General features: G+C 41.2%; 1 protein-coding gene across 2 annotated transcripts in view; it reads left to right on the top strand.

Moving 5' to 3' along the window:
- Positions 1–18,531, top strand: part of egfra (epidermal growth factor receptor a (erythroblastic leukemia viral (v-erb-b) oncogene homolog, avian)) — a 257,981-nt gene that overhangs the window by 179,809 nt on the left and 59,641 nt on the right. For both annotated transcript variants that reach the window (XM_048610937.1, XM_048610944.1), the window contains exons 5-10: positions 909–977; positions 4,845–4,963; positions 7,740–7,881; positions 8,502–8,618; positions 14,319–14,445; positions 17,798–17,871. In XM_048610937.1, the coding sequence (XP_048466894.1) occupies positions 909–977; positions 4,845–4,963; positions 7,740–7,881; positions 8,502–8,618; positions 14,319–14,445; positions 17,798–17,871 (648 nt within the window). The remainder of the gene's footprint in view (positions 1–908; positions 978–4,844; positions 4,964–7,739; positions 7,882–8,501; positions 8,619–14,318; positions 14,446–17,797; positions 17,872–18,531) is intronic.

The following is an 18,531-nucleotide window of genomic DNA, read 5'->3' as shown; positions in this document are numbered from 1 at the left end:
TACACCTTGTTATCTCAGATTCTCCAGCATCTGCAGTTCCTACTATCTCTGCAACTTCTGATTGGCAGCTCCTTAATTGACCGCCTTGTCCAATTTTCTGCAGTTGCTCTTCTGGGTTCCTGAATCAGAATTCATCCCAATGTCGGGATTGTCATTCTAGAAGCCACGTTCAGACTTAGGTGTCTGGCTGTGAGATCAGACTCACATGGAAAACTGATAGCTGCAAATCTGTCTATGTGGAATATTATTACTGCAGGACAGAGAATATTAAAATATGAATGCAATACATCATAGAATTCCTACAGTTTGAAGTAGGCCATTCGACCCATCGAGTCCACACCAACCCCCTTTAGATCATCTCACCTAGACCCATCTCCCCTACCCTATCCCTGTATCTCCCATGGCTAATCCACCAGCCTGCATATCTTTGGACTGAGGGAGGAAACCAGAACACCTGGAGGAAACCCATGCAAACATGGAGAGAACGTGAAACTCTACACAGATAGTTGCCTGAGGACGGAATCCAACCTGGGTCCCTGGCGCTGTGAGGCAGCAGTGCTAACCACTAGTGCAGTGCATGCTCCGGATTATTAAGATCTAAATTTTTTTTAGCTTTGAATGGTTTTGCAAAGTTTTTAACAGAAATTCTGTGTGGGAAACTATCCTCAAAGATCAGAATCCTTTAGGATATTAAGTGAATTGTGTTCTTTCCTCTTGAAGACTCCCAGAAAATACTTAAATCTGCTGGTTTTCCTTTCTCTTCAAATATGAGCCGTACTCTTTGATTCACCATTTTGGGAGGAATATGATTAAAATTTTAACCACCTATTTTACAGTTAATTATTCTACTATTGATTTTTTGGATTGATTTTGTTTTGTTTAAGTGCAAGTTTTTTTTCGGTTTATAGGTTCAAAATGTCACCCAGATTGTCAAGATGGAGCCTGCTGGGGTCCAGGTTTAGAGAACTGTCAGAAATGTAAGTGTTAACTTTCCAACTACTAAGAGAAGATTCACAATTACATGTTTAAAAATCAGACAATTCTTGTGATGACTTAGTACGAGATTTCTCTTGAAAGGGTGTGGGGCACAAAGCTATTTTAGACTGTGCTTTGAGCAGACACTCGTGGACTGCTTTCACCTTCTAAAAATGCAACTAATGGTCAAATTTTAGTGCTCCACTATTTCTCAAAAGCCTACAAGATGCCTGCTCAACACAGCTGTGAAGTCAAAGTTTGCTTTTTTCAGGATTTTGATATTATGAAAGACATCTTGCTACATCATGCTCGTGATCTTTTCAGGAGGATCACAGTGCATTTCGTGGAATAGAATCATAGAATCCCTACAGTGTTGGAACAGGCCCTTCGGCCCAATAAGTCCACACCGACCGTCAGAGCATCTAGCCCAGACCCATACCCCTATAACCCACCTAACCCCCTAACCTACACATTCCTGAACACTACAGGCAATTTAGCACGGCCAATCCACCTAACTTGCACAACAAAGGGCAACATGGATGACATTGCGTCTTAAGCCACTGGAGATACAGGGAGTAAAGGAGATTAGCAGCGAATGTGATTCTACTTATGTTAAATGTTATATTAATATCATGATCTTAAATTGATGTTTAGGCCAACGTCATAAACTGATGTTTGTAGATGTACTCTAAATATCACTTCAGTTCAGTTGTTGTGAAACTGAGGTAAAGGACCGAGAAGAGTATTTGTTGAAAATGCCACCAAGATAGAAAAAATCAATAATTAATGCCAAGCTTGAGTTTTAAAGCTTGAAAATTTTTAAGTGAAGGAAAAGATTGAGGCAAGTAAAGAGTTCCTTAGCTCTGAAGTCCTGAGAACAACTTAGTCATAGAGATATATATCACAGAAACAGACCCTTCGGTCCAACTTGTCCATGCCGACCAGATATCCGAAATTAATCTAGTCCCATTTGCCAGCATTTGGCCCATAACCCTCTACCCCTTCCTATTCATATACCCATCAGATGCCTTTTAAATGTTGTAATTGTACCAGCGTTCATTAATTCTGGCAGCTCATTCCATGCACACACTACCCCCTGTATTGAAAAGTTGTCCCTTAGGTTCCTTTTAAATCTTTCCCCTCTCACCGTAAATCTATGCCCGCTAGTTTTGGACTCTTGTCCCCTGGGGAAAAGACATTGACTCTTCACCCTATCTATGCTCCACCCTCTGTCTCCTACCTTTGAGGCAGTTCTGTATTCAATTGACTAGTTCTCCCTGTATTCCATGTGATCTAACCTTGTTATCCAGTCTGCCATGCAGAGCCTTGTTGAACGCCTCACTGAAGTCCATATAGACCATGTCCACTGCTCTGCCTTCATCAGTCTTCTTTGTCACTTCTTCAGAAAACTCAATCAAGTTAGTGAGACACAATTTCCCACAAACAAAGCCATGTTGACTATCCCTAATCAGTCCTCGCCTTTCCAAATATATGTAAATCCTGTCCCTCAGAATCCCCTCCACAACTTGCCCACCACTCAGGCTCACCGGTCTATAGTTCCTTGGCTTTTCCTTACCACCTTTCTTAAAAAGTGGTACCATGTTAGCCAAACTCCAGTCTTGTTCGATTGCACCCCTGAATAGATATTTCACTGAGAGGAGAATTGAAAATCCCTGCATTCCATAAATTTCAAATTATTTCTTCAGTACTGTGGCTTCGTCTGGCCATCATGACTTGCTCCCACCCAAACCTTATTCAACTTCCTGACACCTTTGCTCTCTGAATAGCATATTAGCCCTTGTTCTCCAAAAAGAAATCACGTTAACTGAATTTAAGATTCATTGCACCACTGAAAAGGGACATTACCTCTGAAGCGCTGTGCCCTGACCCACAGAGCATTAAAATGTACTCTGAGAAAGTGCTCTCTTGTTTTGTCCCCCTAATTATCCAAATGTTTTTCTCTTCTGTCCTGCACCTCCTTCCCATTTGATCTTTTCATTTCCCTACCCTGCCTCATTCATTCTTCTTACCATTAGCAATATTACCCATTCCTACCTGTTGCTCTTTCTTTTGTGTTATCCCTCCTCTTTCTGCTCATCACCTACCTGTCTGTCTCTCTATCTCTATTTCAGCTATTTCCAGCTAAATTTTAGCAATAGGCAAAGTGCATTTCTGGCATTCTTCAGAGGCATCCCATAGCAAAGGCTGAAAGTGGGGTTTACCCAGATTCAGCAGGAAGCAGGACTTGAGGTCCCATTTTACAGATGACAGCCAATTAATTGCCTGCTGCCAACACTGTCATCCAGCAGTGGCCACCACTGGCATTACAGCTGGAGGATGAAGGTGCTTGAATGATGTGCACCCTCAAAGTGATGTGAGTGACAGGCCCCTGGTCCAGACAAGGGGGAGGAGAGGTGTTATTGGAAAGAGACCACCCATTGTTGCTGGGGCCTCCTTTGTGGGCCAAAAAGTGGTTGAAAAGGATCCCCGCCCTCCTGTCCCAATCAGCCATAACTCATTGTGATACTGCCAGACTTCATCTGGAGGACTCGACCCACTATTGGTAAAATGAAGATGGCAAAGACCCTTAAATTGGCCAGTTCATTGGCTCAATAGGGCTCTGCAGGCAGGGCTCATCTTCCCCACTGCTGAATAAAAATGGCCAGAGGATGATAGGCCCGTTACCCAACACCTTCTCCAGCACTTTACCAGGATTCCCGCCTCTGCATCCATCCCAAAAACCTGATGAAATTCTGGCCTTTCAGTGCATTGTAAAAGTTGCTGGTTGAATGGCAAAGGATAATCATATTGCTATACAGTTAAATCTTCTTAAACATGCACCATGCAAAACTGGAAATATTTCAACAGTTCTTTTTGACTGGGATTGTCACTGGGAGAGAAATCTGCCTCTGAAGAGGGGGAAACCTGATGAAATTTCGTGTTTTCATTGGGGTGAGTCCTTAGCCTATATGGTGACAGTTCACCTGACCATTTAGAGCCAGTGTGGATGGAAGTGGATCAGCTGAAGTGTGGAATTCATCTACATATTTGTGCCCCATTCTCCCCTTTGCTGTTGATTGTTACCAGTGCTAGGAGCAGTGTCTTAAAATTGATGCATGCTCAGCAATGGAACTCTTAGAAAACCCTACACTCCATTCCCATCTTCAGGGCCCTGACAATATGGCCCATTGTTTATGCAGCTCACATTCCCTTAACCTTGAAGGCTAAACAATGAACCTTTTGTTGTTCATCTGGCTGTTTTAAAATCAGCATGCTATGAAATAGCTGCAAATATATTATTCCCTGTTAGACAAATGATCTTCGTTTTATATGTCAGAACCAGTTCCCTGAAAAGGGAAACATTGCACCATTTTCATTCATCCAGACAGTTAGACATTTTAATAAAAAGATTGATGGCTTAAATCAGAATTTAAAATGCAGTTGTTTAGGTTATTGATTTGGCTAAGTATAAATTAAATAAATGAATAATACATAAATGTGCAAATCCCATTCAATCTTCATCTCCACCTTCCACTGCATCCCAAAACATAATTTACTCTGTCATTCATTCTACATACTCTCAATATGATGTTCCTGGACTTCCAAAGGTAATGAAGAAAATCTAGAAAATATTCACTTATTTCCATGTTCTTATTATTCTTTCTCAAACTACTGCTGTGTGAATGTGGGGAACAGGAATATAAAGCAATGTTCCGGTTGAATGTAGCTGTTAAACAGTAAACACAGCGTCTGGGCGACATCACTTTCTGCACTTAGTTCAGGTATCAGTTTCAGTGACTTAAGTTAGAATTGTGTCCACCTATTAGAAGTGATGGAAATGTTTTCACCAATCTCTGCCACGTTTACAGTCACAAAGAAAATCTGTGCTCAGCAGTGTTCAGGTCGATGTAGAGGTCAAAACCCTAGCGACTGCTGCCACACTCAGTGTGCTGCTGGATGCACTGGACCTAGAGAATACGATTGCCTGGTAAGAAGGTGCATTATTTGTTGCTACTAATTTCTCTGTTTGAGTTAAGTGTGTTTTACTACCTCTCAAATAAAAGCAAAATACGGATGGTGGACATTTGAAGTAAAAGGAAAGTGCTGGAGAAACTCAACAGGTCTGGCAGGATTCATGGAGAGAGGTACAGAGTTAACCTTTCTAATCCAACAGAACCCTTCTTCAAAAAACGCTGCCTGACCTGCTGAGTTTCTCCAACATTTTCAGTTTTTATTTATTATTTTCAAATATTGTTTATTATCTGTATGGTGTGGAATTTAGAGGATCTTTTTGATGTTATTGAATCTGACTTTTAAACAAAGTATAATATTCTTCCCTGCTGCTGTGGAATAAGAAAATGTAAACCAGCTAGCTCATGGTGTATGACTATTACATATTAGGACGAGCAAGTCACAACATATTGTCTCAAAATACATTGTAACTTTGATGTCAAGATCAGGTATTGAGTTGAAAATCTACTTTTAAAGCCTTAACTTGTATCTGCAGTATCAGTTCCTTACGCATAGTTTGAAAGTAATTTAGACCTGGTGTGTAGTGTTAGGTATTCCTATGCTGGCAGTAGTGGAGACTACCTATCTTGCTCCCTATTGGTCCATTAGGACCCTGAGTCCTGACACAGCTTTTGGCCTCTGCTGTCTACTTGTATTATCAGGGAAAAGTTGGGGAATGGCATTTGGCAAATTGGTCTCGCAGTGAGCCAGTGTAGAAAGACTAGGCTGAATAATTTCATTCTGTGGGTAGAGGTTCCCCTTCCTGGAAATGGTGGGAGAGGTGGCAAGAAGGAGAACTAATTGGCCATGGACAGATACTCTCTCCCTACTCTCCACCATGCCTGGATGGAAGCCCACTAAGGCCTTTACATGTTCAGTTAATGGCCTCACCACCACATTGAATACCTTCCTCTCAGCAGATGAAATACATGCCTGGTTCATCATTGGGAGCCAGGACAATCAACTGCAAGTTTGAGGGCAGGGCCTAAATTTGCCCTAATATGGAGGCAATTGAAAACACAGATGGGGATCAAGGTGGCGTCCTTGCCTCAGACTTCCCTGATCCCCTCTCTCCTCAAGACCCCACCACATCAGAAGCACAAGCAATCCACATACTGTCTCATCATTAAATCCCCTGAAGTCTAGGCCTCAACCAACAGTCTGTTAGAAGTTGGTGATCTAGCTGCTGGTTTCTGGCAAGGCAGACCCCCAGTGTTGAGGCCTGTGCATGTTGTGATCCTCACTAGTCAGCTCCTGATAAGCTGAATGGCTCATAATCTGGTGAACATTCTCAGTTGTGAGGCTGTAAGACAGTGCCACTTTTCCTGCCTGCCACACACTCACGGTGCTGATCAGAGAATCGCTGGCTCTGAATCTCTCAAAAGCAGAGCAACCTTCTTAATCAAACCCATAATCAAACACATCAAACATCAGCGAAAAAAGAAATGGTGCTCTCTTCCCTGTAAAGTCCCTGTGTTGTGGAATACAACAAACACATACTTCATCTTTTATCCTGCCGGTTCTCCTTTGACCTTGGTCCACATATCTGCTTTAGCTGAGGACTGATCTGTGTGCAGGATCAAGGAGGTTTGGCCATATAATCATCGAATCATCAGAATGAGGGCATTCAGCCCATCATATCCCTGCGTACCGTCCAGGAGTGCAACACAACTAGTCCGGCTCCATCATGCTTTCCTCATGGCTATGTAATTCTTCTTGATTCAGATTTTCAAGCAATTCCCTTTTGAAAATGATGATTGACTCTGTCTTTGACTAATTTTTGATTCTCAAAGGAGTTGAGTGTTATTGGGGGGTCAGGCAATTGAGGAAAGTAGATTGAAGGTCCCAATGCGATTTGTTGAATGGTGGAGCAGAATTGGTGGCAGAATAGCCTGCTCCTCCTCCTGTTTCTCACAATCATGCACTACTCTCTTAGTGCTTTCCATAGCTCAACCACTCACTATGTAACTAAAATTCCTCATGCTGACCTAGTTCTTTGCCAGTTACTTTAAATCAGTGCCCTCTGGTTATCAAATCTTTTGCAACTGGGAACAGGTCTCCTTATCTGCTCTGTCCTGAAGTCTTATCATTCTAGGCATGCTTTCAAATCTCCATTTGACCCTCTCTTCCTAAAGAAAAGAAGCCCCAGCTTTGTGTATCCATTCATGTTTAAAAAAAAATCTTTCATCCTCTGACCTATTCTCAACTGTTTTCTGCAGCCTATTCAATGACTTCACATCCTTCCTCAAGTTGGGTGTCCTGAGTCGGACATAGTAGTCCAGTTGAGGCCGAAGCAGGGTTTTGTATAGGTTGTCATAACATCTTTGCTTCTTAGTGTTAGTTCGTTTTTCAAAAGGAAGTCTGGGTGCTAGAATAAGTAACAGTTCTATCACTGTCTTGACAGGCAGCAATAACATGTAATTCATATAGTGGAGCCTACAGAGGGCAATATCCAAGCTGTGCTTTATGTGCCCCATTTCATTACAGTTTTAAAGACCAGTGACTTGACTTCAGTGTTTTATTCTGTGTACTGGCTGTAAGGGCTTAAGGTGAAATAACATTCTGGATTTTGTTTTTTTTTAAATTTGTGACTGTTGGAACTGACCGGCAGGGTTTACAGAATTTGAGTGTTCCATGGGTATTGCAAGACTTCAGTAATAGAAGGACATGTTACTATCAGCAGCAGGTACAATGAGCAGAATGACATAAAGAAGCAAGTGTACTAAATGTGCCAATGTTATCTTTCCCCTCAGGCATGTCAGAGGTTCAGAGATGGAGATACCTGCAAAGAATCATGTCCCCGTTTGGAAGTCTACGATACACGCACGTATCAACTGAAACCTAATCCAGATGGGAAATACAGTTTTGGAGCAACCTGTGTGAAGAAGTGTCCCCGTATGTTTAAATGTTCTGAAAATATTCATTTTTAGCACCAGTTGTTATAAATGGGTAGTTCTTTAGCTATGAAAAAAGCAAACTAAGAGGCGATAGACTTCCACTGAAACTTCACCATCTCATCAGTGATCCAGCTAATGGTTAGCTTGGTGGAAGGACAGATAAAAGGGCCATCATTGTCTTCAATTTATCATGAATTTGATTTCATAAATTGCAGTTTAGATTATAAGCCTCTATAACCCCACCACTGTTTATTGTTATTCATCAAGCGATGAGAAACCAAAATGTTGGAACTGTCTGGTTCCCACTGCTTTTGTGGGTCAGGGAAACCAAATTTCTAGCATGAAAATATTTGGTAAAGGCACTGTGCAACAATGACCCATTGTTGTGAGTAGTTGGGGTCAGTACTGATGATTAAGCGAGGTTCATAATCGGAATGTGCCTATGTATGAACGTTTGGGTCCTTTTGTGTCACTGAAAAACTTTGTATTTCTGACTCCGAATTCGTTCCTCTGACTTTGAAATTAAACTGCTTTTCTGTTGAATTTAGCTGAGCAATATCAATTGAATTTTAAAACCTCTTTTGGATATTGTAATTGTTTGCATTCTTCATATTTTAGATAACTATGTGGTAACAGACCTCGGCTCTTGTGTTCGAACCTGCAGCCCTCGTACATATGAGGTAGATGAAGGAGACCAGAGAAAGTGTAAAAAATGTGATGGACCTTGTCCAAAAGGTAGATAACAACGAACTGTCATTAACATAACATGAACTGTGACTTTTTTTTGAGTAAAACAACATATTGTGCAACAGCTAGTGTTGTGGTTTCTCCTCTACATAAACAAACAGTCTTATTGACCCTATTCCCAGATCTTCCTATCTCCTTTTCCTTCATCCAGCTATCCAAACCAATTTTGAGTGTTGATGTAGTTTCTGCCTCAACCAAAAACCCTGGAAGTGAATTCAATTGGCTCACAACACCTTGTAAAAATGAAGTTTCTCCTGCTGTGTTTTATATCTGTTGCACTGTAATAATTCTGTGATTCTGTAATTCTCAGCCAATCTATTTAACTACTCGAAGCGCTCTGCCTCATTTTACCTTGTCCTATCTTTTCATTATTTTAAAGTTGTTTATGCCACCCCAAAGTGCAACACCCCTGACATTACTGGCATTGAATTCCATCTGCCACTTCTAGCCCTATTCTTCATCTTGTCGCTGCTCCTGCAGAGTTTCCTTAAGACTTCTAAAGAGTTAACCCTACACCTATTTTGGTATCCTCTTCTAGCTTTGGTATGTTTGAGGCTAACATCCAAATCAATAATATATGCAATGAACAAGACTGGGGCCAGAACTCAGCCATGTGGAATACTGCTATCTACACCCAACCATTCTGAAAAACTGTTCTTAACATGAACACCTTGTTTTTTAGCCTTCTTGCCCAAATTTAATCTAGTTTATCCCTCTCTTCCTAATTCTCTACTTCTTAAGCTTCTCTAGTAATATTCACTGTGGCACTTTCTAAATTTCCTCAATATGCTCTTTGACTATATGTGTGTCTATATACAAGAGAAAAAGAATAGATCCTTTTATTTAGGCTGATGTGGAGGGATTTGTAAGGCAGACAACATTGATAGTTGATGGAAGTCTCTTAAGATTTTATAATGCCATTACTTGTTCCATGTAATGTTTAACTAGGGTCAAAGGGCGAGGGTCTTAAATGATTACAATCTTGTTGTAGGGGCAAATTCTGTTTCTCCTGTTCACGTATTGTGTACAACTTAAACATACCCTGTAATAATGGAAGTATGTAGAAAATACCGATGACTTTTCCCCAATTTGTTACTGTTCCAGTCATTAAACTCGTGGTTGAGGAGGGATGAACTGTCTTTATTTACATTTCTTAGTTGGTCATTAATGGTTAATTTAAAAATGGATCCCTTTCCTTGAGGATACTTTTGTCGCAGATTTGATGAACTGATGTTTTAAAAGAAATTTCTGTTCACAGAAGGAATTGAATCTGTGGAATCCCTTTCCGCAGATTGTGTGCTACATTCAAAGCTGAGGCAGGCAAATTTGAAATCTGTAAAGAAGTCAAAGGTTACGCGAGAAAAGCAGGAAATGTAGTTGAGGATTATTAGGTCGGCAATGATCTCATTAAATACTAGAGCAGACTTGATGGGCTGAATGGCCTACATCTGTCCTGAGCCTTATGCTCATGCGGCAGCAGGTTTTTGTTTCTACGTGAGGTTCACTTTGACTAAATTAATGAAAGAAATACAAACCATTATATTGGTCCTGTTCATCCTTTATAAGCAATGTATCCAGTGAGTATGTTATTGGATAAGAAACGGAGTTTCCTCAGGACCAGTGGCTTATTGACTCATGAATACTTTAATGGAGATCATTCATATCATTAAATGTTAAAGCATTGAATAGCAATCAAGTGTTTTTCGTAAACTATTTGTTGAAAAGGCATTTTTTAATGGATATTTGTGGTGGACTGGGGGTTTCCTTTGGACCTTGATTACTTATTTGATCCCACTGGATAAAAAACATGAAAAAGATTTGTTAGCAAAAAGGGAATCTGTTATCTTACAGGATTATGTCATTATGCCCTGTCACGACCAAATTCACGAGATAAAGTTTTTTGACTCTGCTTTGGGTCTTCCAGAGATTTTACGATTGACATGAAAGTGAATCAGGCTCTGCTGAGGAGAGAGGTATATCACAACAATGTTGTGAGCATCAGCCAAGCTACCAGTGGCCCGGGGATCACTCTTTATACCTCTTTCTGGTATCAGAAGTCAATTAAGTGTTCCATGTGAAAGGGAGATGATTATTTCACTATAACAAAAACATCAAAGGAAAGTTAAATTAAAATCTGATTTCTGGTGACAGTGATGCACTCCAGCTCCTCTCCACAGCACCCACCAGCCACAGAAGGCTGCAAGGCTTCTGATGTACACCTCCGTTTGTTCCTTTTCCAGGAGGACAGAGACATGGGTGTAACCATGGCAGCAAGGCAGGCCATCATCTGAAATGAGCCTTCAATTCTCTCTTTATTCATCTTTTGAGAAACTTGAGAAATTAATGATCAATCCCTTCTATAAGGCACTTTTAAGTTATTGTAACAAAGCAAAAAATCACGTGTCATTTCCAGGAGTGCCGATGCACTGTAAGAATCAGCATGAGACTGTTGTCCTCAAATCTGCTTCAGCCTGAACAATAATCAAACCCACACTGTTGGCATTATTCTAACCCTCATGATAATCATCTCGCCTACTGAGCTTACGCCCAAAGTGTCTGTTTGTAACTCTTTTGAAATGCCCTGTTTATAATTCTCTTTTCATGTCATGTGGTTGTTGTCCAAGGCTTACGAATCTACGACTATGGGACCAGGCCAGGAGGCAGTCCCCCAAGCAATACTTAATCCAGAAAAGAGACTGAAACTGCTCAGTTGCATTACTTTGCATCGCATTCTAGCTATTTAGCTAACTGACCGCTCCTTAAGCCTCTTTTTTTTGTGAAGAAACAAATAGGAAATAAACAAATGAAATCAATGAGTGTTCAACTGCTTGGCAAGGGATACTATATATTTAGTGTAACTAAAACAAAAACTTCGCTGGGAAGTTATCAAATTAAAACAACACTTGCAATGATGCAATGCAGCCCACCTCAAAGCCTCTCACAACTCGGTAGATTTAAGTCACTTGCGACTTTAACTTAGACTAGAACTACTGATCACTACTTATTGGAGTTATTCATGCCCCTGAGCTTAAATTCAGTCTGTTTCAGGTATACTCTTCAAGGTTTTATGCCAACACTTCTGGTCTGCAAATAATACTACCTTCGGTATATTCTTCTCACCTCAGCATCCCCAATCTGTACAGTCGTTTTTATCCAAGGACTTCACAATACTGCTTACAACTCAAAATAAACTAATAAAACTCAGTCTAACCTATGGTTTTCCTTCAGTTTTAAAAAAAAGTATCCTTCTAAACTTATGTTAATTTATCTTGCTCAGTTGTAAAACCCTATTAAGGTACACAGAAACCCATTAGTCCTAAAGCCAGGCCTCAAAAATGTTGCAATAAAAATGGTGTAGCTACAGAAATACTAACACATTATTTATTAACTTAGACACACAGAATAACCCATGTTTCTCACCAACTCAGAAACCAAGAGTTTAAACTTTACATAAATGATGTTAAAAATATTTATAAAACACAGAACTTACATCATAACAACAAGTTTTGTCAGGCTGACTGGCAGACTGGTATACCACAAGGATCTGTCCTGGGTCCTCTTCTATTTGTGATTTTTGTAAATGATTTGGATATAGGAGTGGAAGGGTGGATTAGTAAGTTCGTGGACAATACGAAGGTGGGTCGAGTGGTGGATAGTGTGGAGGGCTGTTCTAGGTTACAAAGGGACATTGATAGGATGCACAGCTGAGCAGAGAAGTGGCAGATGGAGTTTAACCCTGAAAAGTGTGAGGTGATTCATTTTGGAAGGACAAACTTGAAAGCAGAATACAGGGTTAACGGAAAGATTCTTGGCAGTGTGGAGGAGCAGAGGGATCTTGGGGTTCATGTCCACAGCTCCCTGAAAGCTGCCACCCAGGTGGATAGAGTTGTTAAGAAGGCGTATGGTGTGTTAGCTTTCATTAATAGAGGGATTGAGTTCAAGAGCCGTGAAGTTATGCTCCAGCTATACAAAAACCTGGTTTGGCCACATCTGGAGTATTGTGTCCAGTTCTGGTCCCTCATTACAGGAAAGATGTGGAAGCGTTGGAAAAGGTGCAGAGGAGATTTACCAGGACGTTGCCTGGAATGGAGGGAAGGTCTTACGAGGAAAGGTTGAGAGAGCTCGGGCTTTTCTCTTTAGAACGACGAAGAATGAGAGGTGACTTGATAGAGGTGTACAAAATGATCAGAGGTATAGATAGAGTAGACAGTCAGAGACTTTTTCCTAGGGTGGAGGTAGCTATTATGAGGGGGCATAGTTTTAAAGTGAGTGGAGGTAGATATAGGGGAGACGTCAGAGGTAGGTTCTTTACTCAGAGAGTGGTAGGGGCGTGGAATGCATTGCCGGAGAGTGCAGTGGAGTCGGCCTCATTAAGGGCATTTAAGCGGCTATTAGATAGGCATGTGGATGATAGTATAAGGTAGGGGTGGAGGTTAGATAGACCTTAGGTTTAGGGTAAAAGTTCGGCACAACATTGTGGGCTGAAGAGCCTGTACTGTGCTGTACTATTCTATGTTCTAACAAGGACATATACTGCATTCAGCTTTCCACCCCCTCATACCAAGTACCCAAAGAACAGGAGCATGGGGCAAAAATGCAAGCAAAAATTGAGGAAAATGCTTGTCAAATAATGGAAAAGGGACCGCAATATTCTGAAATTACTATTAGTATGGAAAATTGACAACTGAAACCTGCAGAAAACGTAAGTGGCTTACGAATCCCTGAACTGATGTAACTGCCGCGTACAGAATGTCATGTGCAACACCTTCCATGTTGAATTCCCAATGGAGAAAGGGAAGACTCCCATGCTGAGAGGCATCCACTGGGGCCCTCATCTCCTCCAGTGTATGGTGGTGTCCAGACAACCAACCAAAGCATGGATATGGAGAGCATGCACCAGTAATCCTTACAGGAAATCTGTCCATGCAGAGTTAAGTGGCACAGAGGAAGTTACCCCAGGGAAGGCTCTGATTGTGTGTCTTATTCTTATGGGAGATTCGAGGTCTGGAGCTCATTGGAAATTCCATGCAAACAGCAGTCAGTTCACACTGGAGCGCACTGTGTTTCTGAGCTGCCTTGACACCATAAGTGCAGTCCAAAGCCTATCCAGTTGCCTCACTTTTCTGCTTTTTCTCCATTCCTTTCAAATCTTTATCCAGTTCCCTTTTGAGTGTTATGACTGAATCTTCTTCCACCACTCATTCTGGCAGCATATTCCAAATTGTACAGAGAAGTGGTTCGAACACCTCTCCAGAGAGTTGAGCACAAAGTCTAAGCACACACTTGCAGACTGCTACACTTTCAGAGGTGCTCATTTTTCGATGAGAGATTAAACTAAGTTCCTGTCTGCCTCTCAGGTGGACCCCTAGGATCCCATAGTGCAATTTTGAAGAAGACTCAGATACCTTGCTCAATATTTATCCCTCATTCAAGGTTACAAAATCAGATTACCTGGCTATTTTTGTATTTTGTAGTTTGTGGGAATGTGCTGTGTGCTAATTGATTGCCAAGCTTTCTACATTAGATCTGTAACTACAACTGAAAACTGTTGCTCATTGTAAAGCAATTTAGGACACCCAAAGGTCATGATGAACACTGCATAAATGCAAGTTTTTTTGATTTTAAAAATGCACACATCACTTCTTCATTATTTGCTTGTTTATAATATCTTTATATCCTCTTCGCTAGAGTGCAGTGGATTAGGAACATCAGCATTGAAGGATACAATCTCGATCAATTCTTCAAATATTGACTCATTTAAAAACTGTACCAAAATTAATGGAAATGTCATCTTTTTATCAGTGGCTTTCAAAGGGTAAGTTATTTCTCTTTCCTTAAAATACTCAAATCTTGTCTCATGTCTGGTGAATCAGTGAGTAGATCTTCTGCCAGATTAAGGGATAACACTAGAACATAGAACAGTACAGCACAGGAACAGGCCCTTGAGCCCACCATGTCCGTGCCATTAAACATTGCACTTTATTTTATTAATTTGTAGGACGTGTGTGTTGCTGGCTGGGCCAGAATTTATCACCCATCCTGAATTGTCACTTGAACTGAATGGCTTGTTTGGCCTATTTCAGAGGGTAGTTAAGAGTCATAAAGTCATAGAGATGTACAGCACGGAAACAGACCCTTCAGCCAAACTCGTCCATGCTAGCCAGATATCCTAAATAAATCTTGTCCCATTTGCCAGCATTTGGTCCATATCCCTCCAAATCCTTCCTACTTATATTCATTCATATGCTTTTTAAATGTTGTAATTGTACCGGCCTCCACCACTTCTTCTGGCAGCTAACTCCATTCATGTACCACCCTCTGTGTAAAAAGGTTGCCACTTAGGTCCCTTTAAAATCATTCCCCTCTCACCTTAAATCGATGCCCTCTAGTTTTGGACTCCTCCAAACTGGTGAAAAGACCTTGTCTATTTACCCTATCCATGCCCCATGTGATTTTATAAACCTCGACAAAGTCACTCCTCAGCATCTAATACTCCAGGGAAATAGCCCCAGCCTATTCAGCCTCTCCCTATAGCTCAAACCCTCCAACTCTGGCAACATCCTTGTAAATCTTTTCTGAAACCTTTCAAGCTTCACAACATCCTTCCTACAGCAGGGAGACCAGAATTGCATGCAATATTCCAAAAGCGACCTAACCAATGTCCTATACAACTGCAACATGACCTCCCAACTCCTATACTCAATGCACTGACCAATAAAGGCAGACATACAAATGCCTTCTTCACTATCCTATCTACCTACGACTCCACTTTCAAGGAACTATGAGCCTGCACTCAAGGTCTCTTTGTTCAGCAATACTCCCCAGGACTTTCCCATTAAATGTGTAAGTCCTGCCCTGATTTGCCTTTCCAAAATGCAGCACCTCACATTTATCTAAATTAAACTCCATCTGCCACTCCTTGGGAGCCATGTAGATAGATGGCAGCATGCCACATACCTGGCTGGGTGCCAGGTTAATAGGATTTGCTTTCTCGTTCCCTTGTGGGATGTGAGCAACACTGGCTCAGCCAGTTTTTGTTGCCCATCACTAATTGCCCTTGAGAAGTAGTTAGAGTGGGTTGGGCTGCATGGGGAAATGTTAGGTTTGCCATTTCCTGTGGAGAAGGCAGGGGTGTAGGGTCCCGGAGTAGGTGTACAGGGATGGTGGGGCGGGGGGTGGGGTGGGGTGGGGTGGTGTTGGAGGGGTGTTGTTGGTGGAGGAATGGTGATGTTGAGTCTGGAAATGAGAGAATGTATGTATTTGGGCCTGCAGTTAGGGTAAGTGGCTTTGGAGTAGAAGGGATTGTCAGTGCCAAGGAAGACAGCAGAGCGTGGGAAGGTGTTGTGCCTAGTGGCGAGTGAATGGGGGTTTGGATCTGACAGCAGTTGAGGAGGAGGGGATGTTGGGTCCCATACAGAGAGGCGAGTGTGCCAGATCTTGGAGGGATGGGGCGTAAGTTGGGTCTGTCAGTGAGGATGGGCGATCATGTCTAGCAGTGGGAGGGGATAATATGTCAGAGCCGGGGGAAAGTGAAGTTATCGGTCATGTGGGGTGGTGTCGGGTCGAGCAGTGGAGAAGAGGGTGTCAGGTCCCGGGGAAGAATTCTGAGGGAGAGGCAGGATGTTGAGTCAGGGTCGGGCGATGTAAGGGTTCTGAGGATTTGCGAGGTAAGTTGGAGATAGGCTGGGAGTCAGTTTAATAATTATTCTAGAGTTAGACTAGTTATTAAATAGTTTAACTTATCCCGAGTAACAATTTACTTAACTGTAGCGGAATCCTCTGAACTTTCCAATTTAAACAGATACTTTCAGAGGGTTCCAGATGTAGAGGAATTGTCCGGTAGAATCTTATATTTCCCAGGCAATTCACTATTGCTGCAAGGTGGATGCCACAGGGTCCATGAGTGCAACTTGCAACACACTTCAGATACTTCGTAATTTGGTTAACTTCATAACTATGTTTTTTTTTACATTGAGTTTCTGCTTCGTTCCTTGTCATTACTAATATTATAGTCTAGGAATACAATAAAAACTCTACCAACAAAATGTATTTGAATACTTTACAAACTCTCATACACAAACAATGTCAATATCACCCTGCAAGTTTAACTTGATTGAGCTATGCTATCCCGATATATACAATCAGCACTAAAAATTATTTAGTTTTCCTGTCTTGACCCAGTAAGGTCTTAACAATGTCTTCATTTGACCATTTGCCTGAAAAATATGTCTTAGGACTTTGTTTTGAAAAATTTGAAGGAGGAAGCATCTAATTGTAGACCTTATAATATGGTATTCCTATAATTTAGATGGACCACAACAGTTATTAGTTTCTAACTACTTAAGCAGCTCATTGATGTAACTCATTTTATCCACTGTTTTGACTGATTAAGTTAATTCTTCTTCTGTTCCATGTGGTATCTTCAATTAATTGAAGGCCAATGAATTACAGATTATGCTGTGATCATTCTGTGGGCAGAGGCAGGCATTAGGCCCCTGAGTCTACCTGAATAAGAATATGGATCAAACTCCATCCTGTTGTCCTTTTAACGAACAACATATTAGCTGTCTAGCCAGCTGAGTCAGCTAACCACACTAACAAATATTGGGCTGTTGGGAATGGGGATAGGAATCCCAGAATCAGGTCTGGTCTGCCATTTTAAAAGCATCACAGAGTCTCCCCAACTTCATGAATATCCAGCCCTGCATAACTACGAGACTACTACTAGACTGTTGTAAAAGCCAGTTCACTAATGTCCTTTTAGGGATGGAAATCTGTTGTTCTTACCAATCCAGTCTAGAATGTGACTCCAGATATATAACAATGTGATTGATTCTTAATTCCCCTGTGAAATGCCTAGCGAGTCACTTAGTTGTGAAGAAGGCAGCTCACTGTTACCTTCTCAAGGACATCTAAGGATGAGTAGTAAGTACTAACTTTCCCCACAGTACTCACATCCACATGTGAATGTTAAAGAAAATTGCAGTCACTCTATTTGCACTGAACTAATTTCAGTTTAAAACTTACCAATTTTATTTTTACTGGCTTGGCTGATTTCTTGTGAATTTTGCTGTGTATCCAGTGTAACCAAATGGAAATCTTCCTCCAAATGTGTGTATTTAATTGAAATCTCACTTGTCCTATGAATTCATGTCTTTCTATTTTAGTGATTCCTTCACAAATACAACTCCTATGCCTCCAGAAAAACTGGAAGTCTTCAGAACAGTGAAAGAAATAACAGGTTGGTTAATTTGAAACCTGCTTCCAGGTCTCTCCATAGTAAAATAGAATGCAATTTATTGGCAAAATTATGTTCTGGAGCAGTCAGGGATCTGATGTACTTTCTCATCTGGGCTGGACTTTGCATTGCTGCGCTGATAGGTTTAAAGGTAGGTGATCTGCCAGTATGTATGAGCTTTAGTCTCTCCCGGGGTATTGGTACCAAATGTGTCAACCTTTATGTTAACTCCCATAACATAAGAGCTAGATGCGTGTAATGCAAGATTGACTAGACATTTCATACATTTCCTGATATATGCATATGTTACGGTCACAGGCAACTCAGTGTCAGAGCTAATACTCAGCTATTTGATAACAAATGGTAAAACACTTCCATCAGTATGGCATGCTTCAAGTAGCCCACTTAAGATGTAGTCTAAGTCCTTGATACCCTCAGGTCTCATGCTAGGATACGGTGATGATACCATGAGCGTGTCTCTTAAAAGTAAATTGCACACTAGATGTAGTGAGTGAGTGTTCTTTCTGCCACCAGCACACCCATTCGTGATTTGTCTGAAATTTTACAGAGGAAAGGGGAGGCTTTGGGCAGCCCATCTGCCTTTCGTTCGATTGACGCACTCAAGTAATCAATAGATAGCCATCTATATCCTACCCTGCCAGT

Source organism: Rhincodon typus, chromosome 2, assembly GCF_021869965.1.
Source record: "Rhincodon typus isolate 14 chromosome 2, sRhiTyp1.1, whole genome shotgun sequence".
In the NCBI taxonomy this organism is placed as follows: Eukaryota; Metazoa; Chordata; class Chondrichthyes; order Orectolobiformes; family Rhincodontidae; genus Rhincodon; species Rhincodon typus.
The sequence above is the reverse complement of the archived record's forward strand: the minus strand, read 5'-3'. Positions and strand labels throughout refer to the sequence as shown.